The sequence below is a fragment of the Myripristis murdjan genome, chromosome 1 (assembly GCF_902150065.1).
Source record: "Myripristis murdjan chromosome 1, fMyrMur1.1, whole genome shotgun sequence".
Lineage (NCBI taxonomy): Eukaryota > Metazoa > Chordata > Actinopteri > Holocentriformes > Holocentridae > Myripristis > Myripristis murdjan.
The window spans coordinates 17,503,267-17,528,127 of NC_043980.1; the positions used below are offsets into that span (position 1 = coordinate 17,503,267).

The 24,861-nt window shown below is 42.3% G+C and overlaps 2 protein-coding genes across 4 annotated transcripts; one reads left to right on the forward strand and one right to left on the reverse strand.

Moving 5' to 3' along the window:
• Window positions 1–244: 244 nt before the first annotated feature.
• crmp1 (collapsin response mediator protein 1) lies at window positions 245–12,234 on the reverse strand. 3 transcript variants are annotated; one of them, XR_003929737.1, is made up of 15 exons: window positions 11,697–12,234; window positions 9,495–9,583; window positions 9,038–9,222; window positions 8,721–8,885; window positions 8,191–8,252; window positions 7,936–8,016; window positions 7,335–7,403; window positions 7,074–7,194; window positions 6,527–6,683; window positions 4,605–4,746; window positions 4,317–4,487; window positions 3,112–3,291; window positions 2,020–2,185; window positions 1,598–1,744; window positions 245–1,561 (listed from the first exon to the last, which is right to left on the reverse strand). XR_003929737.1 is itself a non-coding variant. In XM_030075044.1 (14 exons), exons 1-14 carry the CDS (start codon window positions 12,045–12,047, stop codon window positions 1,653–1,655), a joined length of 2,031 nt encoding a protein of 676 aa, XP_029930904.1. In that variant the 5' UTR covers window positions 12,048–12,234; the 3' UTR covers window positions 245–1,652. The 3 variants fall into 3 exon arrangements, 2 of the variants coding, with proteins under 2 accessions (XP_029930904.1, XP_029931024.1); XM_030075044.1 differs by having other exon boundaries at window positions 245–1,744; XM_030075164.1 differs by lacking the exon at window positions 11,697–12,234 and adding an exon at window positions 10,688–10,828 and having other exon boundaries at window positions 245–1,744.
• A 537-nt stretch (window positions 12,235–12,771) lies between these two features.
• wfs1a (Wolfram syndrome 1a (wolframin)) lies at window positions 12,772–23,403 on the forward strand. The gene is given in 13 exon segments (XM_030055668.1): window positions 12,772–12,796; window positions 14,528–15,250; window positions 16,601–16,680; window positions 18,647–18,791; window positions 18,901–19,074; window positions 19,328–19,347; window positions 19,350–19,404; window positions 19,489–19,628; window positions 19,795–19,926; window positions 20,164–20,409; window positions 20,905–21,183; window positions 21,798–21,961; window positions 22,215–23,403. Coding segments are annotated over 13 exon segments (3,372 nt in total).
• The last annotated feature ends 1,458 nt before the right edge of the window (window positions 23,404–24,861 follow it).

Sequence of the window (24,861 nt, forward strand, 5' to 3'; positions counted from 1 at the left end):
TCAACATAAAAGTGACACAGTGACATATATACAGGCAATATGAATCTCTATTATTGCAATAACTGAGGCAAGTTAAACAGGAAATTGAAATATGTATGTATAGTACTCTGTGTTAATTGTGTTTATGTGTCAATATCAACTATACAGTCAAGTTATAATAAGATGTATGCCAATCAGCAGCATGTGCTAACTTTGAAAAGGTATGCACTTTTGAATCTGAGTTATCAAAGCAATAAACTCTGGCAAATATTTATTTGTTTTATTGTCTCACAACAGTCGTGTTTATTGATTATTAATGGTTCCATTGGAGACACCAAACAACAGCAACAAAACAGAGTGGCAGAGAAACACTAAATGCACCATAACCGAGAAAACACCCAGAATTAATCAGATAAAACCAGTTTAAAAAGTACGGGTATAAAGAAGTTAAGGTTTAAAGAAGAACAGTGGGAGCAAAAGCCCTTTTACAGCAGTGAGTTCAGCATGTCATCACAACAAAGATCTATTTCTGGCAGGAGTGATTGGCAAACAACATAACTATCACACACATCATACATTTTAATTTTGAAACTCCATAATATAGGTACAGTAATCTACCTAGTAGAAATTTGTTTTGCAGTTTGAGATTACTACCATGATTTTGTATTTGTTTCAACTGTTTAGCCATTTTCGTTGGTTCACACATTATAGAAGTTTATTGATACATTTGCATAAAGTTTGTGATATTTGTTAGTGGAGGAGGATGAATTGTTTTTATTGAGGTGATACAATAACAAATGTGCTTCTGAAGCTGGTAATAGCTCGCTGTATCCACAGTGAGTATTTTTCATGTGTATAAAGCAAGCAATTTCCAATATAAGATTAGTTACAATATTTTTGTGATGTCGAATACAACAGTAAATGTGCTTGGAATATAAATTTAGTGTACCTCTGTTGTAACAACAAACCACAAGTAGTGTAACATCTAAAAACATGTCCATGCAATATGTATAACCAACCCACTTGAGCCACAGTGAAAACTGATATTGCAAAGATGCTGAGAATTGGATGCAGGAGAAAACCGTTATTTCTTCAGCTGTCCAGAGGGGTTGAGAGGAGTGGATAGGAGCACCGTGTCTGAGCAGACCCATAAAAAGTGACAATTAAGGAAGAGGGAGGAGGAAGTTGTGGTCGTGGAGAAGGAGATGACAACATTATAACATTTTGACTTTATGCTGGGTTCACATTTAGGTGTTTGTAGGGGTCCAACATTGGTTCTGTGTGTGTGTGAGTGCAATTATGAGTGAGTCTGTGAGTTTTGAGTTTGTTTGAATTAAGCAACTGATTGTAAGAATAAATAATTCTATTCTTGTACTGGAAGAGTAAATGTGCAACTGATGTTTCTTGGTAACTACAGACTCATGCAAGGTGACAAATCATAAAGGGTTAAAAAAAAAAAAAAAAAAAAAAAAAAAAACATTTTGTGTCCTTGGAATCTAACATACACACATTGTACCAAAAAAACAAAAACAAATATATTCATCCATGCCAGTGTGCTCACACTCTCAATCATACACACACAGACACACACACACAGACACACACACACACACACCCGCACACACACACTCAAGAGGTGAAACCCCAACCACGACCTGTGCACAGTCAAGTGTTCAACCAAGGCTGGTGATGTTGGAGCGGCCACCAGGTGGTGCTACGATGCGGTGGCCAGAGCGACGAGGGACGTTGTCATCAATCTGCGCCCCTGAAAAATTGAAATGGCAGGATGTGATATTTACTTCAAATATCTTGCTTATTGTTTTTTTTGTTTTTGTTTTTTTAAAATCTCATGTATATTATGTCTCCTTTCTTGCAGCACAAAAATCCTATATTGTGAAGCCATACCTGCTGCAAATTTTGACCACAGTAAAAAAAAATATTATATCCTCATAACCCAGTTCCATCTAGGATACAGTGCAAATTAAGAGACTCCTCAGGTCTTAAAATTATATTATGTCTGTGATAATATATTTCTCTAACCTGATAAGCTGAAGTTGGATTGATGAAGATTGCGTATTGGTGGAGGCTGGTGAGAGGTGGGTGAAGTTTTAGCTGATGGAGCAGGAGTGATGTATTTGGGGGTGGAAGGAACATCATACACAGGGCCATCATACATCCCACGAGAGACACCATGCCTGCCCTTCACCTGGATAGTAAACACACGAAGACATGAACACAAAGTAATGTCATCAAGTTATCCTTCTGAAACAAAATGACCTGTATCCTTGGTACAAAATGCAGCTGCCCATCTTCTCACTGGCAAACACAAGCGTGACCACATATCCCCTGTCCTAGCTTCACTGCACTGGCTCCCGGTTGCTTTTAGAATAGATTTTAAAAGTTTATTGTTTGTTTTTAAAGCTCTCAATGGCCTAGCCCCCCAGTACTTGACTGAGCTCTTACGTATCTATGCCCCTGCCAGAACATTGAGATCTTCCAACCAGCTGCTACTGGTCACCCCAAAAATGAGGCAAAAATCCAAAGGTGACCGAGCCTTTGTGGCGGCGGCCCCTAGGCTCTGGAATAACCTGCCCTGGCACATCCGCTCCGTGGGATCGATTGAGGTTTTTAAATCCTCCCTAAGGACACACCTCTTCTCCCTGGCTTTTAATCGAGTTTAAATGGACTTTTGGCAAAATTTTAATTTTAATTTAATTTAAATTTATTTTATTCTATTTTATAGCATTGTGTTTATGTATTTTAGTATTTATTTTGTTTATTGTAATTGTTATCATCCAGGCTGATTTTAATCTGTACAGCACTTTGGTCAACCCTGGTTGTTTTAAATGTTCTCTATAAATAAAGTTTGAGTTGAGTATCCAAAACTAAACACCCTTAGAAAGGACTCCTCATTTCATTGAAAATAATTTGTTTGTATGAGTTTTCAGGACATATGTCCTATTTTCAAGCATGGCTGGGGACAGCAAGAGGAAAGGCTGAATGCCTCAACTAACACATGATGTTTATTGTCCAATGCATCATACTTGGGTAACTGATTTTAAACATGATAGTGTAACATAGTGAGATACTGCTTAAGAAATGTCAGCCTTTTAAGCCATGTATATGCTGTACCTGGTTCCTGAACTTAATGCGCTGGTAGGCATAGTCCGGGAAGGGCTTCCGTGGAATGAAGCGACCAGCACCCTGCTGAACCTGCAGCTTTCCTTCCTCATATACCACCCGACCCTGACTTAATACCAGCGATGGACCACCACGGCACTCCAGACCCTCAAAGATGTTGTATTCCAGAGCCTGTGTGGGGTGGGATAACAAAAGAGAAAGACACAGAGAGGGAGAAAATTGGATTTAAGTAGAGAAAGAGGCAGTTCTTTCATTTTTTTTTCATACATACCAAACTGTTTGGTATATGAAAAAGGTTGAATTGTAATTTATTATGCTTAATCCCAGTTTTACTATACTTTTCAGCTAGTATCGTTGTTCCAGCAAGGTGGAATAGATGAAGGAGGGTAAATGAGACATAATGTCTAATAGATGCACTAAGATGCAGGCAAAAGAGGAGTGGAATAAAGGGGGGGAAGGCTGGAGGCATTAAGAAAATGTGACAATGCGGGTAAAGGGGGATGGGCAGAGAGATGGTAGCATAGAATGGGTGAGGGGTGGAGGGGGATTATAACCTAAAGCCAGCACCAGCCTGGAATAGGGTCTTTGAGAGTGGCATGACAGACTGAATACATTAACCAGGATTTACCATCTTCATTGTATAGTACTGCATGGCAGCTCACATGGCAAAATTTCACCTGTGATGCCATTCTCCTTGTTATGAATTTAGCTTTTTTTTCTTCAGTGTTGAAAGATTAAATTCATAGTAACTTTTCAAGCTGCATTCCAGTTTGTTTTAAACATACAACCTCAGGACCTGATGGTGTTTGTGAGTAATGCTTACAGTGTGACAATATTCTTCTCACCACACAGCAGTATAGTATCACATAGCTCACAATATTTACAAGCTTGCCTGAATTTTCAGCATAAGTCTCATTTAGAAACATAGTCTGGGTTTCTCTCCACCTCCTCTGATTTCTCTTTTTTTTTTTATCCTATTTCACACTCTACCATCTCTCATATGCAGACTCCTTGCTGCAGTGCCTCTCCTCCCCCTATTAAATAATTTCTGTGCCTTTCCTCCCCCAGCTGCTGGCTATATACTATATTTGTATATTAGTGTAATTCTTTTACTCTATTCTTTTCCTCATTATCTCTCTTCTCCTACTCTTCTCTTCCCTCCCTCTTGCCACCTTGTTCAATCTTTTTGTCCTCACCGACTGCTGGAGTTTGGCAGTGATGGTCTTGATTCTGTCAGGATCCCAGATAACAATGTCAGCATCGGAGCCCACTGCTATCCGGCCTTTACGTGGGTACAGGTTGAAGATTTTGGCAGCATTGGTAGACGTGACAGCAACAAATTGGTTCTCGTCCATCTTCCCCATGGCCTAAGAGACAGAGAAGTGGATGCTTAGAATGATAGATGAAACAAGCAAATGTACCACACAGACAGACAGCTATACCGCACTCACACAAAGACACACACACACATACACAGTGCTCACCACAGCTTTGTCCCAGACAAAACCCATCCTTTCCTCAATCCCATTGGTTCCCTCAGGGATGAGGGTGAAGTCATCTTTGCCAATGGCCTTCTGGGACACACTGTACGCACAGTGAGCGCTGCCCACCAACTGCAGGTCCCCACTGTATCGATGATAGCACAATGACAAGATCCATGTATCCTTTATGTATTGGTTTAATTTCTTAAGCTGTTATTGTTGCTAGCTATGATATTATCACCGCATATTCTTGTGAGGTTTTTATCTATAAATTAAGTGTTGGGGGGGTGGGGGGGGGGGTGTTCAGATGAATGATGAAAATGTTCATGGCTGCAGGTTGAACCAGATCCAGTGTTTTCACCCTGGCAATAATGATCTACAGACATTCCCTCTACCAGCCACAAGGTGTCCTTATTGAGCAGCACAGTGTAAGTTATAGTACCAGTCATATATTGGCATAGGGCAACCAGGCCACCCTGCTGAGCCACTCAGAATGGTGCAACACAGCTGCAGTACTGTTCCCTGAAGGTTTAACTAGAGCACATTAAAGATAGACTGCATTACTAATAAGATGTCGATGCATATGCTTACTGTCTCTGTGATATACAATAGGCTGAATTTCACCTGTAATGAGGTCTCATTATCACAATTTCTCATCCAAATCCTTCTGTTCATTTGTTAATTATAGCGATTATTACATGATAGTGGGCCATGGGATCATCCCCAGTATGTCATGAGAACACTTGCTATCAAAATAATAGGCCTCACTGAAATGTTTCTGCGCTCTTCCTTTGTTCACCTCTCCAAAAACTAAGCTAAAAATATAGCCTGTCACTTCAGCAGAACCTCAAAGACAAGAGCAGTATCACGCCACTGCTGTGACAGCATGGGCCCGCCTTGAGGAGGGAATGGGGGGTGGGGGATTGGGGGGTGGAAGGGTAGAGGAAGAGGAGGAGAGAGGAGGAGCAAAGAGGAGGTGGAGGGGAGCACTGGTAGTCAAGGCAACAGATGATGAAGGATTCTAGTTCCTGTGCTATTTATGGAATTGGGGACAGCGAAAGGTGTACAGCGGGATGCTGTGTGTGTGTGTGTGTGTGTGTGTGTGCGTGCGTGCGTGCGTGCGTGCGTGCGTGCGTGCGTGCGTGCGTGCGTGCGTGCGTGCGTGTGTGTGTGTGCGTGCATCTGTGTGTGCATGCATCTGTGTATGTGTCTTTGAGGTGAAAAAACAAAGTAGGGGTAGTCTAGTGCACTTTGTCTATTACCTTCTGTAGTAGGACACTCATAGTCATGAATTAAAACTTTGCTCACTTTTAATAATGGACTTGACTTTGTAAACAGCTGAGGCAGCTTCCAGATGATTATATAATCCCTTTGCATTATTACATCTTGTCTATGTTACCTTTTCTGTCTCACCTGCTCCCATTCTGTATTTGTGTCCCTCTCTTTTTTGCATACAGTTTTTATTTCTCTACATTTACATGTATTTTCGCCTTTCACGGACACAGGTTTGCCATTGTGCATTGTACCAGCAGGTGTCTGTGGTATGAATACCAAACTAACTTCTAAGGACAGACAGTCAAAGTTAGATCCACACTCCTATCTCCTTGGATATCATGGAGCCAATTTACATTTCACATTGTGCAGAGGTTATACAGGGTATTTTGACTGCCTTAATTCTGTAGAAAAGTAATACAGTTTTCATTCCAAAATTACAAATGTATCATATTACTATGAATCAAATTTTAGCAGTATTTTGGCAGCAATTAGCAGCATTATTATAACAGCAAATGAAATACCCTGAGTCAAGTTATAACCTGTACATGACCACAGTGAATTTATTCAGCTTGCATCCTGGGCTTGAAGTTTCTCTATGCTTTCTCTTTGTTCAAATGAAATGCTTGCCTCTCTAAAGAACTCTATCTTACCAGGCCAGCAGTGTGTGGAGGTGGTCTGGGGTTGTGGGATCAGGACTGAGGGGTGGAGAAGTTACGTAGGCAGCTGCTTTAGCCCAGTTCTTGCTCCAATAGTGAGAACCATCAGTGGCCAGGCTAGCTGTAATTGGCTCTCCAAAAACAACAGAACCTGGGGAGGAAAACAGGAGGGGGTGGGGAGGTTTATAGTTCAGCAGTATGCCATTAGAGCACATTTAAATGGACACTGCTAAAAACGATGTAAGACAATCAGACATAAAATGATTAACTTGTGGTTGACAGAAAATAGGTAATAGTTAATAAAGTAAGAGTGAAAAGGTGTGTTTATGAGTCTTGTTGCCAGTTTGTTTATTTTTCCGTTTTTGTGTTTGTTTATTTTCTCATTGAACTAATCTTTTGTCACCATTCTTAATGTTATCCTTACTGGTTACTACCAAAGCTTTTGCAATATATACTGAATTGAATTAATGCCAATAAAGCACATTGTATTAATTTGAATTGCACTGAACTGAATTGAAGAAAGAGAAGGTCAGAGGCCGACCTTTCCTCCGGGCCTGGGTGACAGTGTCAGCTGCGCTCTTGCTCATCACCTTGGTAATGTAAACAGGACAGTTGACACGGTTGCCAAGAGTGATGGCACGGAACACTGCCTCAGCCTCCAGCTGCATGGCAAAAAGAAAGAAAATGTTAAAATCTAAAATGATGGATGGATGGAGGGATGGAGGGATGGACAGATGCAGGCATGGATGGATGGTTGGATGCAGGCATGGATGGATTTAAAGGAAAGAGTAAATCAAATCACCTCTTCAGGGCGACTCAGTGGATGGCCCTCAGGTCCAGTGATACCCATGCTGAGGATTTTTCTCTGTTCCTGTACGACAGATAAAAGCAGCCTTTATCGTCTTCATCTGCATTATCATCACTGCCATCATTGTTATGAACCACCTGAACCTCTCCCATCATTATTTAGCACCCTCAATTAATTTTTTCTGCATCATCCCCACCACCACTATTATCACCATGGCTGTCACCAGCATCAGCACCCTCACCATCATTTTAATAAAGGTTACATCATCATCATTAGTATAATCATGGTCAGGAGCCATGGTGGCCGCCAATAAACCTGTCATCCTCAGCAGCAGCAACAGCAGCATTAATCCTCTCTCTCTGAGAGCTATAAAGTTATGTAACATGAGGATCTCCACTGCAGTGGACACCGCAGTGAGCAACTACATTAGAAAGGTGGAACAGTATCATTCAATATTCATACAAAATATATATTGTGATTTATTTCACCACTAAAAAACTGTGGCAGTAATCAAGAGGGTAGATTTTGACAATGCTAAGCAGTGTAGGGCACTTGATACTTTGAAAAAAATAAAGGGGATTTAGGTGGTATCTACCTGCGCAATTAGGTCTCCATTCTCAGCATGAACTAACACCACAGCACCCAGCTCCTTCAGGAAGGAAAAAGCCTCATAAAGCTGAGGAAAGGAAAAGAGAAAGTGAGATTGAGAGAAAGAGAGGGGAGAAAGAAACAAAGAGATGTAATTTATCATAAAGAAATTCTAATGTTATCTTTGCCCCCATAGCACTTGTGTTATATACTGTGTGCCTATTATATGTGTGATTAGTGAACATGACAGTGTAAAACCAACCTGAGTGTCTGTCATCTGGAACACGTCCTTGTAAGCCATGTAAACTTGGAAGGAGTTGATACCTGACAAAGGTAGAAAGGTTGGGGAAAATGAGAAAATCAGAAACCTTTCTTCAATATATAAAGGCAATGTTGAGGAAGGTAAAGTTCAAACTCAAAAAATCTCAATCTGGCCTTTAACTTTATAATAGCAATCATACAGAGAATGTTTTAGTCAAGCATCTCAGCCTCGATTTATAACTTTTTTTGTGGCTGGCCCAACACAGATTGTGTCTTTTTGTTCAAAACAGATTACAAGCAAATTTAACACATTCCCACCATGACAGCACAGCAATGAAAACAATGGATTTCCACTGTGCAACAGCCATGTGTCTCCAGCGTAAGAGGATTCTGTACTGGGCCAAAATGTTTCTAAATCTATCCCAATTGTTGGGTCAATATGGAGGCAAAACCATGATTACATGAGCCAAACTACAAAATACTAGTTTACAGAAAAGAAAAAAAAAAAAAAAAACATCTACTACTCTGTACCTTTCTCCTGCACCAGCAGCTCCAGCTCCTCCTTGACACCCCCATGCCATTGGGGAATGTCAACATGAAGGGAGTAGTCACAGCATGCCTTCCTATCTGCAGCCTCTTGCCAGTGCTCAAACGCCTCCAGCAGGCTGTCTCCAGGCTGAGGGGTCACATGATCAACTGATAGGGCAAAATGTCAAAGATTAGGATGGACAGACTGTGTAGTGTAGTTTTGCACACTTGAATGTGTGTGTATGTGTATGCATGTGAGCTACAGTGTACATTTGTTTGAATGCATCAAGATATTAATGCACATTCAAAACCACACTCACTGATCATGGTGGTGCCCCCAGCCAGTGCAGCCTTTGTGCCCTGGAGGAAGTCATCAACAGGCTGTGTGCCCAGGTAGGGCTTCATAAGACAGGTGTTGACATCTATTCCCCCTGGTATCACCATCTGCCCTTTAGCCTCGACCACCTTCACACCCCCCGGAACGACCAGGTTCTCACCCACCTGCCTACCCAAGGATCAGGTGTATATAGATTGTTAGAGAGGGGGGATGGAGGACAAGAAGGAGAAAGGCATGATGCAGGAAAGTTGATTGGTGTTGGTGAAAAGGAGTTGTGGAAGATAAAGGGATGGAAAAGCAAAAGCAATCAGGAAATATGAATGTGTAGAGGTGAACCCATCATATCTGGAAATTATTAAGATGTCCTGAATCAAATAAGCCTATTATCTGTACATATGTTCCTCTATATTTCTTTAACATATTTTGTCATGAATACGCACTTGATGAGCCCATCCTCAATGTAGACATCGGCATACAGAGACTGGTCATCATTGACCACTCGGCCCCCTTTGATCAACAGCCTTTCACTCTGCAGGGGAGAGGGATAGAGAGGTGGAGAGAAATGCACTGAGAGGGGGAAGGAGAAGGACCAGCAGGTTTGTTTCCAGCTATGACATGTCAGACTATTGTACAGTTACTTATGTAATGCTTGGCTTCATGGCAATACCATGACAAAGTACAGTGTGGCAATGTGGGAGGTCAGACATGTCTAACCACAGAAGTGCCATACTTGGGTGGGGTCTCACAAACAATTAATATTTTTTCAGCCTCCATTTGCTAAATATATGATTGGGTAAGAAGCACAACCAGTCAAATAGAGACTAGTTAGAAGCACAATGATAAAAAAAAAAGCACGTCTCTGTCTACACCCTCTTCTACCATTAGGGATGACTGGTAGCTGCACAAGGAAGATGATCTCCATGGTAACCGCCGATCATGCATGGTTCGAGATGACGGTAGCTGACAACCTTACTGAGTGCTGGTCCTCTATAGCCAATAAATGGAAAGATTTGAATACAACAAAGCATTCTGCACTTGAAGAGGAGTGGTTTATCTCTATGTGTTCCTTTGTATCTACACTATGAAAGCGTATGTTAAGTAACATCACTGTTTGTTGCCTTTGGTTTTTAATTTGGCACTTCAGACATACTTTAGGATGAAAGAGGAGGTGTTCTGTTGCAGAATGCGCGCTTCAACATAGCAAGGCAGAGATGCCTCCCTTTTCAAAAAAAAAAAAAAAAGAAAAAAAAAAGAAAAAGAAAAAACTCAATCCCAGTCCTTTGTGTTGTGCTGTGCAAGTCATGGTCTCTGGACCCTGTGCAACCCCCGGCTCGACCGTCACATCGCGTGCACGTCAATAGAGATAATCTCTCTGACAGGCGGCGTGATTATACAACCATCTCCAACCCTGAGTGAGAGGACTCGCTCGATTTGACACACAGTGGTCAAGAATTGTCACCTCTGTCTATGTCTCGGGTCTGCTGTTTCAGACAGAAGAAACTGCAAATGGGCCTTCTGCTCTTTGCCACCACACTAAGAATTTAATCCCCTCTGCCGGTATTGGGAGCAGGGATTTGCAGACTATAGCGGAGAGACTCTCCGGCCAACGCCGCAAGCCAGGCCGGTCTCTTACCGTCAGATGGGGGATGCTCTTCTTCCCCTGATAACTGGTCCCAGACATGCTCTCTCCGTCGCTGTGACCCAGGGCTGTCAACTCAGAAGCGGGTTACGGTGACTCCGGCGCCCTGCGCTGCGCTCTGCGCCCCTTTGTCTCCCCCTGTGTGCTAGTTATTGTCTCCGTGTGTATGTGTGTGTGAAAGAGGGAGAGTGTGAGAGCGAGATAGAGGGACAGCAGTGAATCCGCCACCCTACGGCTGCGTGAGGATGCGTAGAGCGCGCCCAACTCCCCGGGCGGAGAGATAACGACAAATTTCTGTGCACGCGCGCGTGCGAGAGAGAGAGGGCGTCTGCCTTTTAGTGTTCACCGTGCGAGAAAAATAACGGAGACAGGAGCGCCCCTAGCACGTGAGAGGAGAAAGACAATGTCCGCCTGTCGCTGTCCAAATCAGCACTGGACACTTGACGATGGGAGTCTGTTGTCTAGACACGCGTAAGAACGTTGGCATATTTCTGGAGTTGTTTTGCCAGAGCGTTGCCGGCGTATTACATGTAGAATAGCCAAACTGCAATGCAGCGCAAAAGTTCATCATATATGCAGACTCAAACGCCTCAAGCAAACATTTCCTGGGAGCTTGTTTCAGAAAAAAACACAAAGGCGTCTAGTTGTATCCACTGACGGTAACATAGCCTACTATCAGTCAAAAACAAAATAATTCAGACGCACGTCAATATTTCACTTTATTTTACTTTAGATCGATGATAGGTTTAGAATATATAGGCCTACATTTTCGTCTCGCAGTGTAGTTCTTTAACAGAAAGCGTCACCGAAGTAGGTTAGACTTGGCCTAAAGGTGTGTTTTTTCTTTTCTTTTCTTTTTTGCTGCCTAATGGCATCAGCTCTAAAATTAACAACCAAACGAGCATATGTGCCTTTTCATCCGAGATTTTGCCACAGCAGAACTGCAACCAGAACGCCACCGAGACAGAAAGCTTAAAATGAAATATGAAATCATCAACCCCACCTTCCCGTTCTGGCTTTCATTCCTGGAGGGATAGCTGATCTCAACACCGGGCTGTCCGTCGTCCCTCTCCCCAGGCGAACTGAGCAGTGACCCGCTTCGGGGCTCGCTGGACGTCTTGCTGGTCGGGTCACCTGCGTCCAGGACCCTCTCCCGGCTCCCACTTCTCGGGGTGCGGCTCCCTTTCCTCCCAACTGCGTAGTTGTCGAAGTCTATGGTTTTGCTTTCAAACGCTCCCTCCACAGAACTGAACATACCGTAAGATTTGCGCTGGCTCGGCCCGGTGGTGATCGGTCCCGCCAGGTAGACCGGCAGCTCATCCTCCCGGTTCCACTGCCTCCTGCAGTCGGACATTGTAACTTGCGCGGCAGACGAGGACTTTCCCCAACCCAAAATGATGGAGACGGCCTCGCTTGTTGTCTACGTGTTATTTCTAATCGGGTCACGGCCAGTCTCGCCTCTCAGGCAGCCGCTCTCAGACTCGGCGGTGCTGTGAATTGTGAAAAGAAGCTCTCTCTAGGCTACCCAAGGATGCAGCACGCACACATTCTCTCTCTCTCTCTCTCTCTCTCTCTCTCTCTCTCTCTCTCTCTCTCTCTCTCTCTCTCTCTCTCTCTCTCTCTCTCTGAAATGATGCAGTGCTCCAGATTCGGCTGAGCTGTAGGAGGAGTGGCGGAGTGTGTCAGAGTGAACTAGTTTTGATGTGAAGCATTAGCGCCGCAGGAGCCCAGTTATGAGACCACACGCACACTCAAACCCACAGACAGAGGGACAACCCGTCCATCCTTTCCACCTCTCTCTCTCTCTCTCTCTCTCTCTCTCTCTCTCTCTCTCTCTCTCTCTCTCTCTCCCCCTTTTCGCCTGATAAAGTGGGGGATGGCGCTCTGCGTGCTGAGCAAGTCACAACATCAGCGGATTAAAGCAGCCAGTGTCATCTTTTAACCCACATCTGGAGGGGGAGACAGATTGGTAAATGGCCTGTTGGGCCTTCAGAGTTCAGTGCCGCTGTTTCACTGGGAGGGTCTGGTGTATTGCATAACATGAGGCCTCGAGGGAAACACACTGCAGGTATTACTGGATGCGGGAGTGCAACCTGCTGCCAGGTAGGCTGCAGATTCCCCGTTTGCTTTTTCATTGTTGCGAATGTCCTCTGTGATAATGGGATGTTTATTGATGACACTGAAAGTCGAATACACTTCTTCCAGGCAGCAACAGATTGCCTTCATGGTACCCTGGAGAGAGAGAGAGAGAGAGAGAGAGAGAGACCAGTCCAGCAGAGACTTGGCCCTGTTTTTTTCAGAACCTGCGCACTTGGACAGCTCCTATGGGGGAAAATGCTGGTTCTGCCAATAACATCAAAACACAAGCAATAAATAGCCTATATCCAAATATCAGGGGATCTAACAGAATATAGGCCTGTTCGGTGCAACACAGAATATGTAAATGGCATTCGCGGGAAATATGGTTTATCTGACCAGATTGCCAATGATGTCAACAGGGCATATGAAGATCGAAAATAATTACTAATGAACATGTAAGAATACATTTTGCGTTTGTAGAGACATTCGGGGATAGGATAGTACATGGATTTTTTATGCTTTATTCTAAAAAAAAAAAAAAAAAAAAAAAAAAGAACAGGTTTGCTTTGGCCTTAATTCTCCCATGCAGTTGCAACAGTTGTTCTTACTGACTAGTGCCATATGAGAGGGAGATTGACTCGTTAAAGGGTATGGCTTTGACCTGAAACCTCAAGTGGCTGATAATCTGCTTAGACTGCGCTTACATTGTGACATAGCGCTATTTCAAAACCACTTCATCATTTCTGAGACAAAAGTTTTGTTTTTAAATCACAAGGTATATTAGGGGGACAGTTTGAACCGATGCGCAGACTTCATGTAAAAGCCTGCAAATATGAGAAATGCTCGTTACAATACTTTGCCGAAGCAGTGACAAGCCCTCTCTGTAGCCTCTCATAACCAATCAGCTATGGTAGTCCTCTGATGGACGTTTGGTACTACCAATGAGAGGAAAGTCTATTTTAAGAGGGCGTGTCGAGTTTTTTGTGGACTGGAGACGCAGCGGCTGACACACACAGTATGTCTCTGGTGTCGCCGCGGTGGGTGCAATAAAATGGAGCCAGTTCAGCCCTTACTTATAACTTAAAAGGGAATTAATTGATGCCTTGAAGAAACCTGGCAAGTTAGATCACAAGTAAGGTTCGCTGATGTGGTTTTCTTGTTTGTTTTTTGTTTTTTCTGTGACGTAGGCAGTGTGTGGACAAAATACAAACTTGGCATGAAATCAGAATTCCCATACTTGCTTAATAGTCCATGTGTGTGCATGTGCAAGCAAAGCACTCAAGGGAAGATTAACTGGGTTATGTGTCTGCCACTTACATACCTCACTAACATATTAGATGAATAACTCTAGCTTTTTCCTCACCAGTTTTCTTTTAAAACTTTATTAAAGGCATGCCACTTTGTGTTTATTTTACTGCATTTTTATAGATAAACTGCTAAAACTGTTATTTCCTTTAGATGTGTTGACCTACATATGGATAGGGACTGTCTCTTCTGCCGTCCTGTCAGAACTCATTCTCCTTTCCTTTCAAGGGGAAGGTGTCATATTTTAAGTGTAGGAAGGGGCTAAAATGTCCAGAGGAATGGGTCCTCCAATTTCTTGTCACAGGGAGTTAACATTAACCTCTGCCCTGTTGAGTATCTGCTTTTAACTTGAAATTAGCTGACTTAAAGCGTACTGTCAATTATATTGCTGCAGTTCAGGGTTGACATTAGTTATGTGATAAATATGTTACTCATTCTTCTTAATCCCAGGACAGATGGAGATGGATCTCCCATCTTCACCTACTGATGTCAACACTGAGGGGTCATGCCCTGTCCTGGATGGGGGCTCCCTGCCCCCCCGCCAAAGTTCCCACATTCCTCCTCCCCTCGTCTCCGGTAACCCCTCTCCTGCTCTCTCTCAGCCCACCACACCTCCGACCTCCACAGAAACCAACACTGAACCCCCTAAATCCACTTCTGCTTCCTCATCTTCCACTCCATCCCTGTCTTCGTCTTCCTCTCCTGTAGCCGTCCACTCCATCCCTTCATCCAAGCCCTCATCCATCTCCTCTTCATCATCACTCTCAAAAGAGATGAAAACTCATCCTCCTTTAGGCAAATCTAAACACATGTCTCCTGCTGTTTCCTCTAGAGCTATACCTCCCGCAACAACCAAAATACCACTCGTTCATGTTCCCACTCATTCTATCCCTGAAGTATCCAAATGTACACCTTCGCCAACACTTCCTGCTGCCTCTCCTACTCCCACAAGCTTGGCCCATAACCCTGCAACAAAATCTCCTCCCTCTTGCTCCATACCAGCCTGTTCTGCTACCAGTACCATGACCATCTCCTCACCATCTGCTACCACAGTCCCTTCCACTTCTCCCCCTGCTCCCACCAAGCGTACTTTTGCAGCCATGGCCAAGCGGGTGATAATAAATGAAAGAATTAGAAAAGCAGAGGAGGAGGATGCCAAAGCAGAGGAGGAAGGTAAGAACCCCTTCTTTTGGAGTTTGGGATGAAATTACACATTGCAAGATTTGATGGCACTAAAAACTGAAACCAGAGAGCACAGGTCTCTCGCTGTGCTGTGGTGACAAGGCCACTAAAGTGTAGCATAGTAACCTTGCCCTGGGCAAAATATCTCCCTTAGTCAGAGTGAAAATTTCCTTTTGACTAACATGCAGATATTTGAAGTCCTGTTTGGCATTGTGAATGTGACTGTCAATTCAGGAGAAGGAGAGGTTGAATTCGAGGTGTATAGACCATCCCCTTGTATTCTTTAGAGCAAGATTGACTGGTAAAGACAGGCAAGCACATAACCGTACATAGTTACTGTATGTAGGCACTTGCACTTGCCTTACCTCTTGACACAAATGATAGGGAAGCATCAAATAGCTAAGAGAGCCTCTGGGAAACTAGATGTAGCTTTGATCATAAACTCATTTAGGGCAGAGAATCCTCTTCTCGGGAATATTCAATTTGATTCATTTAGAACCATATTAGAACCACTGAGATCTCTTTAGGTTTGATTTATATAAATTCTTGTGAGAAACTGATATTACTAACTCCTGATGTGAAAAAAATGGAAATTCACCTTCTTTACATTTTATGGCAAGTCACTGCTGTAAGTGAGAAAAACAAATTTAATGCACTGATACAAGGTTTAGTTGTGCACAAGAGACTGTGACATTTGATATCAGGATATAGGCAAAGAGAGTAAACCCTTTTGCATAAAGGACACTGGGGAGGTTGTAACTGTTATAAAAAAAATCTATGTGATCAACAAGTACTAGTGTGACATTTGGCACAGGGTGGCCAGAGCCCAATAATGTCTATGCAGACACGCCAATTGGCTTGGCATGTCTGCATAGACAGACAAATTCACAGCACTTTCAAAATGCACACATGCACATGTTCTTTCCACCTATGTGTTTTTATTAGGCTCATGTTACAAGTTATTTGTCATTGGTATTTATTCATAGCTTGCTTTTAATAGCTTTGTACATCATCACTGGGTCACACTGCTCCTTCATAAAAAAAATAATGAAAAGCATATTAGCAGATGTTGGTGATGTATCAATGCACAGCAAGGGCATTATTTAATCATGGATCTTAAATCCCAGTTTGACTGGTTCAATCTTCTGTGCACAGAATGGATGTCAATCTCCTTTGAAAACAAAGTCTGGGATCGAGATATAAGGCATATGATTTTTAGAGGAAATTTATAGCTCCACCATTTTGACTTATAAATTTTGTATCGCAGAACATCTGTTTAGATTGTTAATGTGCATATGTTTACATTATAGTGACTCTCCTCTGTTCTCCTCCATCCTCCAGATGAGGAACCAGAAGAAAACTTGACCTTTGAGCAGCTGGAGGAGAAAGCCAAAGCTGGTGATGCTAGAGCACAGACCCGTGTGAGAAAACACACACACACACACACACACACACACACACACACACACACACACACACACACTCACACATACACACACACAAACTGGTATTTGGCACTGTTGTGTGTTTAGTCCCACTGAGTGACAGGGAACTCTGTCTGGTCATGAATATGTGTGCCTATTTTGAGCCGTTTGGAGGATGGTATAATGCACATGATACAGCCACGCACACATATGATCACAGACACTATGACAGTGCACTAAAGCATGAATTCATGCTTATCATGTTAAAATATTCACTCAGTATATTCACACCCTCTTTCTCCTTCAATATTCCACCCCTCCTCCCCTCATGTACATGTACAAACACAGGAGAGGGTGTTGGAAGAGAAAGGGGTTGGTGGTGCAAGATGACCCCAGACTTTGTATATAGCACCCACCAGCTCTGAAAGGGTAAATTCCTGAGTCTGTGACTCTCTGATGCCATATGTTGTGTACATATGCACTCAGAAATTACCAGAAGGGTTAGTATGTCTGATGTAATCTCTAATTTTAGTTGATACGCCATCGACTAGCACTAATTACAGAGGTTAAATATGCTTGTAGTAACAAGGTGTCAGACATGCAATGTCTCAAACACACAGAGCTGTCCAAGCAGAGCAGATGTTTATCATGTATTAGTATTTGTTTGCTATTTTCATTCATTGGTATTTCAATGCTTTGGTGACACCATTCAACTAATATCCATGCCAGTAAAGCAAGTGTATGAGAGTTTATACAGATCAAGTAAACACACACACACTACACACACACACACACACACACACACACACACACACACACACAAAACCCCAACCCTTTCAACCACTCTCACCCACTTTGACCCCAAATACAGATACAGCTGACTCGTGTCTACAAATATGATAATATCTGTGACAGAAAGGGAGCCAGAAAAGGAGATGGTTATGAAATGACAGTTAAGATTAGAAAACGGTCATTTGATATGGCCCTAGGGCCTCTGCTTCCACTGGGAGAGGACTGTTGTTAGTTATGACTGAGAGCTTCAAACCCACAGGGACAAGCTATCATTTTTTTTTTTTTTTTTTTTAATTTTCAACAGGTAGTAGCAACTCATAATGTTAAAGCTGCCAGATAAAATGACATAATTGTTAAAAAATTGGTCCTGTGGGGGAAATGTAGTTAACACCAAGAAAAGCATTTCCATAAAACCTATACATCAAAAAGTAAAAGTAAAAAATAAAAACAGAATAAGATTAAATAGGTTTATTAGATACAATGCAATATGCAATATCTGTGTATATACACATGACGCTGGATCTAAAAAATATACATACAATACATACTTAGAGTATCTGTTTACATATACAGTCATCATTGTATATTACATCATCAATTAAAAACATGTTACACCCTGATGATAATTATAATGATAGTTACTGTTTGATGTAATAATATGATGTTACTGATTACATCGTAATATTATCAACTAATTATATAATTTGTAAGAGTAAAAAGAATCTACTAACTATTAAGGGTCAATATTATTATAACATCAGCAGTTAAAAATGTGTTGGAATCATTATGACGTAATAATTGTGGAAAAAAAAAAAAAAAAAAAACACCAGTTAATGTAAACATAATAATGTGGTGTTATTGCATTGTCCGCTGCATTTTCCACCCATTTAGAGGGACTTTTAATGGCATTTTGACAAGTTACTTTAGCTGACTTATTATCACATGTTACATGATATTATAAAAATAATGCCATTCCAAAAGGTTTCAGTTCTAATCGACAGCTATGAGACCCTACTGTACAGTCGGATGCCCTTAATGTCCTATAATGCTGACATCTTTAACTGTTTGCAGTTTGACCAAGGACAAACTGAATTTTGGCTGATTAATGAACCTCTCCCCTCCTTCATACCTGCTAGCTCTAACAGGTATATATTTGTCTTCTGTGTTCCAGCTGGGTCAGCATTATCTGATACTGGCTGAAGAGAAGGACACAGAGCTAAACAACTGTCTGGCTGTTCACTGGCTGATTGAAGCGGCTAAACAGGGGAGAATAGGTGCAGCAAGACTACTACAACGCTGCTGGATCCAAAAGAAAGGTAAATGTTACCAAATACAGCGACATTTGTTTGCATGCACATGTCCATGTCTGGGTATTTACATGTGTAATGGTGCTTACCTTCTTCATCACATGTCTTTCTCTACAAGGCATCACACCAGAAAATGAAGCAGATGTGCGCAAGTTGTCGACAGAGAGTAGGTTTGAGCAGGCTGTACGTAAGGCAGCCATGATGATGTACTGGAAGCTGAACCCTGACAGGAAGAAGAAGGTGGCTGTCGCTGAAATGCTGGAAAATGTCAACCATGTTAGTGCCATGCAAGGTGGGTCACACACATACACTTGCATGTGCATGCAGGATCAAAACACCATCAACAACATATCCAGTAATACAGTGTGTCTTGTGGGACTGTCTAGCATGTGGTAATATGCATATTCCTGCCAAATATATCATATAATCCCTTTGTGATTTCTCATAGTATTTGCAGCTGCCATGGTGAGTATTACATTACATGCAGACATCCAGGGAATATTTTGCTGTCATTTAGTGGTGTTGTGGTCATCTCTCACCAATAGGTGGCACCACAAGCAAGATTCCAAGCCCAACCTCAAACCAGACCCAAAGGTTTTAGAAAGCATGGTCAGCAGTGAGCGTAAGTATCCAGAGAGAGAGAGAGCAAGAGTGAATACAGTTTGTCCTCATGTGCTGAACAATCTCCTGCTTTGTGTCCTGTCAGCCAGCCAGTTGGTGGACCTGGATGGCTTTGTTGAGATGACTAAAAAGTATGCACAAGGTATCATACCAACTGCACCCCAGAGCAGTAACCAGGATGTGCCCCAAAATAAAAGTCCTACACCCCAGAGCAATGGGGAGAAGGTAAAAGACCCATTTAGCAAAATTTGAAATGATTTGCCTTTCTCCTGGAAATGCAGATATAGTTCTTAATCTTTATTACAGCAATTCAGGCTAATGGTCTTATAATAATGGTCTTGGTATGTGCCATGTGTGTATGTGTGTGTTTGTGTGTGTGTTGATGTAAAAGACTGATCTGGTCCCAGCAGGAGGCAGGAAGGCCCACAAAAGTTCTTGGAGCTTGGGACGAAGTGGGATGATGCTTGACACAAACCGTAATGGAGCCATAAAAAGAGCCATGGACATCAAATCACAATTAATGGTATCTTACTCATATCTAATTACTCTCTATATTGTATCCTCTGTTGAAACATTCTGAAATTATGCTTTTTCCATAAAATCATCCTTAAGTGAATGTTGAAGTGAATATCTTTTGTACTGGAAAGATCTTAATTTCCTAGCTACCTAATTCAAATTATCACTAACTCTTATTTCTTTATTTTACCCATGTGTATTAATTCCCACATTTTCTGTCCATCTCTGTCTGTTTTCACTGTAGGTGCTGCAGTATCCAATCCATGCCATTGTACAGATGAAAGAGCACCTCATTGATTGGGCGTCACGGGCTGGAGTCCAGTGGCTGAGCACCATCATCCCCACACACCACGTTAATGCACTCATTTTCTTTTTCATCATCAGTAACCTGACGGTTGACCTGTTTGCCTTCGTCATCCCTCTGCTTGTCTTCTACCTCTCTTTCATCTCCATGATCATCTGTACTCTGCGCGTTTTCCAGAGCAGCAAGGTCATTTTCTTTTTCAAACATATCAAGTACACCCTCTCTCAGTTCTATAGTTTTACATATCAGGACAGAATGACAATTTAAAAATCATCTGGTCCTTACCAGGTCTTAAAATTAGGTAAATCTAACTTCAGGTGTAAAACAACACACAGCAGATTCCACCATGTTATTATTTATTGAACAAAAATTCAAATTCAAGGCTTGCATGCAGCTGCTCGGCCATGGAAACCCATGCCATGAAGCTCCCAGCGCACAGTTTGTATGCTAATGTTCATGCCAGAGGAGGTTTGGAGCTCTGCAGTTATTGAGTCAGCAGAGCATTAGCCACTTTTACGCACTCTGCACCTCAGCACTCGGCAACCCCACTCTGTATGTGTGTGTGTGTGTGTGTGTGTGTGTGTGTGTGTGTGTGTGTGTGTGTGTTTACCTATTCCCTATTTCGTAGTAACCTCTTTCTTCTCTTAACCTGCTATCTGTTTCTATCCCTGTGGTTTTCAGACTTGGGAGAACTTCAGGGCTCTGACGTCCCTGCTGACATGTTTCGAACCAGGGCTGGATGTGGAGCAGGCAGAGACTAACTTTGGTTGGAACAATCTAGAACCATACCTTTATTTTATCGTCTCTGTCTTCTTCGTCATTTTCTCCTTCCCCGTAGCTGATAAGGGCTGGATCCCTTGTTCTGAACTCTCTACTGTGGCCATCTTCTTCACTGCTGTCAGCTACATGAGCCTCAGCCCCACTGCTGCGACATATGCACGGCGAGCAATGGTCATAGAGGTCAGAGGGTTTAAATCTTTGGCATAATTTTTGTTTTAATTACAGAAAACATAAATACTGTATTTCACCAATTAATCACCCAGCCGCAAATAGCCGCCGGGTTCTTATAAACGCCTGGGGTCTGCACGCATTTTGCATATTAAACGCCCACCCAAATAACCGCCGGGGCGATTATTTGCATTATATGTAGGTAACCCAAAATAAGGCTACTCACCTTATTTTTGCAGAAGTAAACAGTTAGCCACACAATAACAGTGCGGCACTTCCGTTTTCTGTCAAAATAAGAGCGCTAGCTAACGTTAGAACAAAAGGGTGTACCGTAATATTAAATCGACCGACTGAAAATATGTTGGACAGCAGCTGTCATCACGATAATGACCTGGTGCAAAAATAAATAAAGGCCTGCAGCAAATAGCCGCCTGGTTCTTTTAAACGCCCGGGGTCCAAGTCGATTTTGCATATTAAACGCCCGGGCGATTAATTGGTGAAATACAGTATGCATACTCTAGTATCAGGGACAAATACACTAACATCTACAATGTCATTTATTTGAATTGAGTGTGTCAAATTCTTATTTAAGCACTATGCTAAGTATCCTTTGTTTTTCAATCCAGGTAGCATCATCTTTGTGTGCCTTGACCAGGTTCCTGCCAGAGAATATGAAGGTGCCACGTTTACTGGGACGTACCTTCACCACTTTGCCACTAGGGGAGTCAGTGGTGCTGAAGCTGAGTCTCCCCTGCCTTCTCTATGTGTACCTCTTCTATCTGTTCTTCAGGTAAGCAGGAGAATATGAGCATGGATGTACCTGGAACCACACTGTAGTTTGTGGCACTGGAGCGTGTATTTATTAGGTAGTTAATTCTATTGCAAACACGGCTGGTGGCATTGTATATGTAGCTATTAACACACCAGAAAAAACAGTTCAGTCATTATGTTGGTTGGTTTTCAGAGGGATTTCAATCTATGTGTTTATTCTATCCATATGATTGAAAGTTTCTCAATTTCTTTCCCCCCTTACCTACCCTCAGGATGGCAAGGATGCGTGGTTTTCGTGGGACTTACTGCTTCCTAGTTCCCTACTTAGTGTGCTTCATGTGGTGTGAGTTCTCGGTGGTGCTCCTCCAGAATTCCTCCCCTGTGGGTCTCATTCGCACCTGTGTGGCCTACTTCCTCCTCCTGTTTGCTCTGCCTGTGCTGGCTTTTGGCCTTGCTGCCATGCTCTTCATCCAGCTCGTCAAGTGGTTCCTAGAGCTGGAACTGACCAAGGTGATCGTGACCTTGGCTGTATGTGCTATCCCTGTCACCCTGCGGCTTTGGACACGATTCAGCATGTCCATTCTGGATGTGGTCCGCTCACTGACACACCGCGGTGCTGTCAAAGTCATCTTGTTCTGTATCTCCATGGTGATCCTGTTCTTCTGGATGTACGTGTACCACTCAGAGGGACTGAAGGTCTACAACTCCACCCTGACCTGGAGGCAGTACGGCCAATTGTGTGGGCCCCCAGCTTGGCAGACCAAAGGCATGGCTCAGACACAGATCTTCTGTAGCCACTTGCAAGGACACAGAGTCACCTGGACCGGGCGCTTCAAGCACGTCCGCGTCGCCGAGACAGAGAATGGGGCGCAGTCAGTCATCAACATGTTGCCAGTGTTCATGGGGGATTGGCTGCGTTGCCTTTATGGGGAGAAGTATCCCAGATGTGAGCCAAGGAATGCCACAGTTGCAAATCTTACTGCCAATTTGACTGCCAATTCTATGGTGAGTCCTGTTGCTGTGCCCATACTGCTCCAGATGCAGGAGGAGGAAGAGCTGTGTCAGATCAAGACTCTGGCCAAGCACACCTGCCACGTCAAGCGATTTGATAGTTACCGCTTTGAGGTGACAGTGGGGATGATTCAGGATGGAGGTGTGGAGGGAGAGGACCCAGCCAGGGATATAGCCCTGATGGCCAGCCATGAGTTCAGGCAGGTGCTGCTGAACCTGGAACCTGGTAATACGGTTGAGTTCAGCACCAAGCTAGAAGGCCGTCTAGGAGCCAAGACTCCAGCCTTTGAGTTGAAGGCTATCCACTGTCTGGATTGTATGTCTTCCCTTTTGACTGGAGGCAGGCAGGTGAAAATAGAGAGAGACTGGAGATGCACTACACTCAGAGCCCTCAAGTTTGCATTTGACTTCTTTTTTTCTCCTTTCCTGTCAGTGAAAATCAATGCTTGAGATAAGAGACAATTACAAAAAGTAGAGAGACACCTAACAGACTGAACAAGAGCATAAAATGTGCATTTTAATTGGTAAAGCTGATAGAAGCTTAAGATAAATTAACAATCTATTCAGTTTCTTCAATCTCCCCAGGCTTATCTGTGTTTTTTCCTGGTAAGGTTATGTCACCAAAGTAACTAAGGCACAGATTTACTAAAACTTTGAGTGGGTACTTTGAGTGTGGTTTTCAGTGCTTAAAGTCAGTGTTAAGTACAGCAATTTTCCTGACCAATCAGGGTTTAAGTCATTGGTTTTGCAAATCCCAGTCTATAAGTCATTCTTATGACACGGTAAAAAAAAAAAAAAAAAAAAAAATCCCAAAGTAAAATATCTCTTTAATAAAAAAAAATGTCAAATGGCTGCTAATGTATTAAAGAATTCTTTATGCACATGTGAAATATATTTGCATGTATGTGTGAACTTTAGTGTGTGTCTACATCAATGCATTTTTGTATGTATAATTACATTTTCTGACTGTGTGACAGAATTATATTTCAGTCTGATTTTGTAATCTAAATTTTTCTTGCTTACTGGTCTTAAAAATGTGTTGTCTTAATAATATTTTTAATCAGCAAGTAGTTTTCCTTTTGACCTGATCCAACTAAACTGGCAAGCATTTTTATTGTCCTTTGTGAGACTATATATGGTGAGCTCACAAACTGAACAATGCATGCAGCCGTAGTATCAGTTTCACAGTTTCTATTACACACTGTCACTGTTTAGAAAGCAGCAGCACCAAAGACATCATGACTCATGATCACTCTCACTACTTAAGGTGTTAAACCACACCATTCAACACTGTCATTTAAAAACAAATCTGGAAGGTTAGCTGGATGACTTGCAAATGTATTTTTGTATCTTCACATCCGAAGTCGAGTTTTCTCTGAAAAAAAAACAACAACACCTAATGAATACATTTATTTCATATGTTTTATTGAGGGGATGGTATTGCTGATGATGAGCATACAAACAAATCCCATTTGATATTGTTTCATCCATGTTCATTCTGCAGAAACAGCCTCACAAGTAACAGTAATGAAATCATCTCAAAATAGGTCTTTGCTTCAGTGTGTCTTGAGAATGTCTGAAGTGAAATGATCATTTATAATTCCAAAATGAATGTCTTACTATGCAACTTTACTTTTGTTGAGGAACATATACTTCTAACTTCTATATAACAGTGTGAGGTGAGACTGAGAATGTACTTGAGCCATACATGTGAACACTATTAAGTTGTAACCTCTACTTACCTGTGTGTACAATCATTGATGTTGAACCTGCATACTGTGAATTTAAGTGCCTACTTTTAGTGATGGAGCATATGGGAGTATGCAATGAAAATTAAAGTGCTTGATTATAAAACAAAAATGTCCCTTTTGGATGGTGTTATCTGGACACAATGGCAGAAAGGCATTT